Source organism: Pongo abelii, chromosome 17, assembly GCF_028885655.2.
Source record: "Pongo abelii isolate AG06213 chromosome 17, NHGRI_mPonAbe1-v2.0_pri, whole genome shotgun sequence".
In the NCBI taxonomy this organism is placed as follows: domain Eukaryota; kingdom Metazoa; phylum Chordata; class Mammalia; order Primates; family Hominidae; genus Pongo; species Pongo abelii.
This window is the reverse complement of record NC_072002.2, coordinates 22392405-22399323: the sequence shown is the minus strand read 5'-3', so window position 1 is coordinate 22399323 and position 6919 is coordinate 22392405. Positions and strand designations below refer to the sequence as shown.

Below are 6919 nucleotides of genomic sequence, written 5' to 3'. Positions count from 1 at the left end.
AACTGTACATCTTTTCCTCAACTGGAGCTGGTAAGAAAAAAGTTAAATATGTGTTACCCAAAGCTTTTCCTACTTATGGTATCCAAATTCTTTGTCTATCTGCAATACAGGAAGCATGAGTCAAAGATTATGACTTGGACTTAGTCACTGGACATGTGGATTATGAGTTGGACACATACACACAAGTATCTTGACATACACATATCACAGAGGAACTTCAGAGGAAGGGGCTCCTAAGAAATGTCTGGCAACTGAGGGAACAGCTTATGTAAATGGATTAATATAAAACTCAACTTTATGTAATATGTAAGATATTTAGAAGGTAAACCATGCATTCTTAGTTAACATAAAAACACAAGAACTTTGCTCCTATTTTAGGAATATGTCTGTTGAGGGACACATTCTACAAAACAATGAAGTTTGCTGCATCAACTGCATTTTCCTTTCATGAAAAATTTCTCTGTACCATGCAGTGGTGTTTGATAGCATGTTACCCCACAGTAGAATTCCTTTCAAAATCTGAGTCAATCTTCTCAAACCTTGCTGCTGCTTTATCAACTAAGTATGCACTACTGTAAATCTTTGATCACTTAAACAATGTTCACAGCATCTTCACTGGTAGATTTCCTCTTAAAAAACCACATTGCTCATTCACAAGAACCAATGCCTCAGTAATTTACGTTTTCTCATGAGACTGCAGTAATTCAGTCACATCCTCAGGCTCCATGTCTAATTCTAGTTCACTTGCTAGTTCTACCCCATCTGCAGTTACTTCCTGTACTGAAGTCTTGGAATGAACTTCTTCCAAACTCCTGTTAATGTTGCATTCTGACCTCCTTCCATGAATCACCAGTGTTTTTAATGGCATCTAGAATGGTGAATCCTTTCCTGAGGGTTTTCAATGTGCTTTGCCCAGACCCATCAGAGGAACCACTGCCTGTGACAGCTAAAGCCTTATGAAGTGTATTTCTTAAGTAAAAGTAAAACTTACTCCTTGATCCATGGGCTACAGAATGGATGTTGTGTTAGCAGGCATGAAAACAAGTCTGCTTGTACATCTCCATCAGACCTCTTGGGTGACCAGGTGCACTGTCAATGAGCAGTAATATTTTGAAAGAAATCCTTTTTTCTGAGCAGTAGGTCTCAACAGTAGGCTTAAAACATTCAGTAAACCTTGCTTTAAACAAATCTGCTGTCATCTGTCGAGGCTTTGTTAGTCATTGGCAGGGTATAGGTAGAGTAGATTTAGCTTCAGATTCAAGGGCCTTAGGATTTTCTGAATGGTAAATGAGCATTGGCTTCAACTTAAGGTCACCAGCTGCATTAGTCTCTAACAAGAGCGTCAGCCTTTGAAGCCTGGAAGCCAGGCATTGACTGTTCTCTAGCTATGAAAGTCCTACATGGCATCTTCTGTTTCATCTGCATTGCAAATGTGTAGTGTAGCCACCTTTTTCAAGATCATAGCTAGATCTTCTGGAGAACTTGCTGCAGCTTCTACATCAGCACTTGCTGCTTTACCTTGCACTTTATGTTATGGAGATGGCTTCTTTCCTTAAACTTCATGAACCAGCCTCTGCAAGCTTTCAAATTTTCTTCTGCAACCTCCTTACCTCTCTCAGCCTTCAAAGAACTGGAGTTAGGGCCTTGCTCTGGATTAGGTTTGGCTTAAGGAAATGTGGCTGGTTTGATCTTTATCCAGACCACTCAAACATTCTCCATATCAGGAAATAAGGCTGTTTTGCTTTTTTTTTTTTTTTTTTTTTAAAGAAATGGAGTCTCTCTCTGTCACCTAGAACAGAATCCAGTGGTGTGATCATAGCTCATTGCAGCCTCAAACTCCTGGGCTCAAGCGATCCTCCTGCATCAGCCTCCTGAGGAGCTAGGACTACAGGCATGCACCACACACAGCTTGCTTTCTTATCATTACTGTTCACTGGAGTAGCACTTGTAATTTCCTTCAATAACTTTTTCTTTGCATTCACAGCTTGGCTGTTTGGTGCAAGAGGCCTAGCTTTGGGCCTATCTCAGCGTCTGAATGCCTGCTTCACTAAGCATAATCATTTCTAGCTTTTGATTTAAAGCGAGAGACTTTCGACTCTTTCACTTAACACTTAGAAGCCACTGTACTGTAGGGTTTTTGGCCTCATTTCAATATTGTATCTCAGGGAACGGGGAGCCTGAGGAGAGGGGAGGAGAGATGGGGGAACAGTCAGAACACACACAACATTTATCGATTAAGTTCACCATCTTATATGGGCATAGGTCATGGCTCCCCAAAACAATTACAACAGTAACATCAAAGATCACAGATCACCATAAAAGATACAGTAATAATGAAAAAGCTTGAAATGTTGGGAGAGTTACCAAAATGTGATGCAGAGACACAAAGTGTGCATAAGCTGTTGGAAAAAATGCTGCCGACTGACTTGCCTGCTGCAGGGCTGCCACAAACTGTAAAAATGCAGCACCTGTGAAGCGCCACGAAGCCACACATGATGGGGTGGGACACGTCTGTGCATGGCTGGGGAAACAGTCACCCTTGTAGGTGTACAGCTCTTCAGATGTTTTGCATTAGAATGCAGGCATAAAGTCCCTTATGTATTTTTTATTTCCAAGCAACAATAATTTAAAAATCAGTTGGAGAGTGTCAGCAGGTGCTTCTAGGTTCTGTGTGGTGAGCCCCCAGGTCCTGGCGTGTAGGGCTCTGGATGTCTCTGTACACGGGATAGAAACATGGTCACGTGGGAATGCCAATATGACTTATTGCTTATTGAGCTGTGCAGGCTTTTCTGCTTTATCAATTACGCCTCCAGGAAGCTGTGAAAGAAAGCTTCATCCATCTCCCACAGGATTTGTCTCCATATTTGTGACACATAATAAAATGTTATGTACTCTTTACGTAATTTTACTCTCCTACTCATGGCTGCTTATCACTTGTGGTGACAACATGTTAATTTTTCCAGTGCGGTCCTTGTAGACTGTTTTTCTTTTTTTTTTTTGAGGCGGAGTCTTGCTCTGTCACCCAGGCTGGAGTACAGTGGCACGATCTCAGCTCACTGCAACCTCCACCTGCCGGGTTCAAGCGATTCTTGTGCCTTAGCCTCTCCAGTAGCTGGGATTACAGGAGCACACCACCATGCCTGGCTAATTTCTGTATTTTTAGTAGAGATGGGGTTTCACTATGTTGGCCACCATGTACAAAAATACAAAAATTAGCTGGGTGTGGTGGCGGGCACTTGTAATCCCAGCTACTCGGGAGGCTGAGGCACGAGAATCGCTTGAACTCCTGACCTCAGGTGATCCATCTGCTCGGCCTCCCACCAAAGTGCTGGGATTACAGGCGTGAACCACCATGCCCGGCCTAGACTGTATTTCTTCAAAGATCACAGGCTGCTGATAAAAGTACCCTGCCTTCCCAGTCGAGGTGATTTCTGACAGCTAGTTACCAAAAGACATCACCATCTTACGATAGCAACTGAACACAGAAGGTCTGATGGAAAGCCATTTTATTTTTCCCTAAATTTTAAAATAGAAGACTTTAATGGAAAACATTTAGTACCATCATGTCATCCTGAATGCCAGCAATACCTCGAGTTTTACACACGCAGGAAGCCTAGTAAAAGCCCTGTCAGTACTACACATTTCTCTGTGGTCCTTCAACAGTTTTGCATATACAAAATTTTCTGCTATTTTGCTTTAGCAAACAGCAACAACTTTTGTGTTTCCTATATGACACCTAATATCCAGTCCTATATTAATATAGTTAGAAAAATAAAAGGCTTAAAAATTTCATAGTACGAGTTCATGGTGCTAATAACAGAATCTCTTTAAACATAAGATCATTTTAAGCCTCTTACACAACCACCTTCTGGTTTCATTTGAAATCCTTAAGAATTAAAATCTAGTAAGATTGTTAAATCAATGTCCATCAATCATTTTCACTTGCCTTGGGAGAGTTAATTCCCACTGTCCACTGAATGAATGCCTTTCAAATATTAATAAATATATTACTGTATTTACAAGCATTCTTATACACTCCGACACTGACAGGGAGTTAAGCCATGGAGAGGGAAGCAAAGGTTTCCCAATAGTGTGACTTCATGACGTATGGGACAAAAGGAACCGGTGCTCAGGCCTGGAGGGAGCTGAGATGAGAGCAAGGATGATGGTTCAGATACGCACACATGCTCTAAGACACATCAGACTCTAGCTGAGACCAGCCAGACATTTCTTTTGTTGTTGGATTAAAAGTAAAAGCTGAACAAGAAACCAGGACAAGGAAGGAAGAACTGGAAGCTATGCCTAAAGTCAGACCAGGCTAAGGATTTTAAAACCAAGCTCCACAAGCTCTTAGTGAATTACCCTGTGGAAATTATCTAGCTTAGGTGAAGTGTGGATGGGGGCGGTACAAAGGGGGGTTAAATGTTAAGACTTTGTTTTGGCAACAAAAAATGATAGTGATTTGATTTCTACAACTTTAACTGTGCCATGTGCCCTTTCTTACAACACTTTCTGCATATTGTTTCATATGAACATACCCTCCATGTGACCTCTTTAATGCACTTGGCAAACTCCGTTAATGCCGTTGAAGAATGTATGTTCCGTGCTGTGGTAAGAGGTGATCGTAATGCCCAAATCATCCAATACACTATCGTAAAGTGAAGTGAAAGACATCTACTAGATGTTTGCTTTGTGAATGTGAATGGAAGTCTTATTTTGGGGGTGTAGTTTCTTATGTTTTAATAAAAACAGTAGTCATTTTAAAAAGCACATTCTCCTAGGTGCATATTTATATACATATACAATACCATTTCCTTCCCCCTTGTGCCCTTCTGGGTAGTCATTTTAAAGACTCAAGCCTGGGGTCACCGAAGGGGGTAGGTTTATACTCCCACCTAACTGTCTGGAGCATAGGGTTCAGACAGTCTCTTAGGAAGTTTTATAAATGCGATTCACCCAGTACAATTCTGAAAGCTCTTAAACAGGAGTCTCTAAAATAATTTAAACACTTAAGGAATCATTAAGAGTTCTCTGGTGGCCCACTTTTACATGCAAATACAGACCAACTGTTAACATGCATTATTTTAGTCAACTGGTAAAGTTTATTTCGTAAGTAATTTTAAGCCATTTACTAAACTGTAAATTTCAATCCATTAAAAACCACTACCGGAGCAGTTCTGAGGTATTACTGTTAATTTAGTATAGAAATGTTACTGCATTTTGATGTGGTATGAAATGCAGCCGCCATGCCTTTCATGAAACGGTGCTATCGTGGTGCTGACTACAGACATGTCCTATGGCTTTCAGGAAATTATTGTGCATGTGCATTAACAGATTTTCTGAACATTAATGACAATTTGATTGGTTGGTCATTTGTAAGCATACCAAAATAATAAAGTATAGCCCATGTATGAGCCAAACACACTGAGACATTTGAGGCATACAATGCTACCCTCCAGTCTACTTTCGTCAGAAACCAAACCTACTCACTCAAATCATTTATAAGGAAAACTAGTGCAGAAAGCACCCCAAAAATGTTGCCTGTCAGCAGGTTAATTTTCTTCTAACTTTAAAAGAAGTAGATATTTTTTCTTTTAAAATTCATTTACAAAAATAAATTTCAGTTTGAGACCCTAGGTACCAAATTGTGGCTTAATTTACTCAAGATGGATGTACTATAAAGTTATGAAAAATGTAGTTGAAAACGCATGAGCTCCAGCTCATTTCTGCAGCGTGGCCAACAGCTGCCACTGTATGCTGTCACAACCCTTCTCATAGGTAACCAAAATACACTCAACTTCTTGACAAACTTTTACCCTTCCTTTGTCCTGAAACTCCCACACAACTTTAATTCTTAGACCTCCATTATAAAACTATTAGTAACCACAATACATTCAAGATAGAGAATGAAGACCTGTCATCCATTCAGGAGACACTGATCCAGGGCACTGGGACAACACGGACACTCAGGGGAAATAGTCACCCTTGTGGGTGTACAGCTCTTCAGATGTTTTGCACTAGAATGCAGGCATAAAGTCCCTTATGTAATTTTTATCTCCCAGCAACAACATTTAAAAATCAGTTGAAGAGTGTCAGCAGGTGCTTCTAGGTTCTGTGCTGTGAGCCCCCAGGTCCTGGAGTGTAGGGCTCTGGATCTCTCTGTACACGGGATAGAAACACAGTCACGTGGAAATGCCAATATGACTTACTGCTTAGGGCTGTGCTGACATCGGCATCTCTGTTAGACTGATTCTCGTAGGAGAAGCTTTTTTTTTTTTTTTTTTGCCTTAGTCAGGAGATTATTCGAGGAACAGTAAAGAACTGAACTAAGGAAGTAGTTACTGGCTTCCAAAGCCACACACACACAAAAGTAAGTTTCAAACTGTTGTCCTCTCTCAGTGCAAACGAGCAATTGGCGGACCTGTCACATTTCATCAATCGACACGAACACAGCATTCAGTCTGTGGAACAATGTGATGCAGCAAAAATCTGATCTAATGCAAATTCAAGCCCATTAAATAAAATCACAGAAAGGTGAGCCAGCCCGGCTCAGTGTTCTCGCGCACGGACGCTGACTCTAAGCACAAAAGCAGCTGAAAGGCACGAGGCTCAGATCTCACTGATCGTCCTCTCCGAAGGGCAGTACTCCGAGGGGCCTGGCGAGGACACGTAGAAAGACTGCGTTTTCCTTTTCAATCGGGCCCTTTTGTTGGCCAACACCAGACTGCGCCGGCTTGAACTGATGATTTCCGAAATGAACTTCTTGCAGTCCACACACACCTCCATGGTGCTCCAGTCCTCCATCAACTCTTTGGGAAACTGGAGTTCTTCATCTGATTTGTCCATAGACTTAGATTTTGAGGAGAACCTGGGGTAAAAACAACAGAAAACAAAACAGAAGCCCAGCATTGTTACTTAT

General features: G+C 41.2%; 1 protein-coding gene across 10 annotated transcripts in view; it reads right to left on the bottom strand.

Moving 5' to 3' along the window:
* Nucleotides 1-3489: 3489 nt before the first annotated feature.
* SPIRE1 (spire type actin nucleation factor 1) overlaps nt 3490-6919 on the bottom strand; it is a 209655-nt gene continuing 206225 nt past the window's right edge. For all 10 annotated transcript variants that reach the window (XM_063716827.1, XM_002828012.6, XM_063716826.1 and 7 more), the window contains one exon: nt 3490-6868. In XM_063716827.1, the coding sequence (XP_063572897.1) occupies nt 6610-6868 (259 nt within the window). In that variant the 3' untranslated portion in view covers nt 3490-6609. The remainder of the gene's footprint in view (nt 6869-6919) is intronic.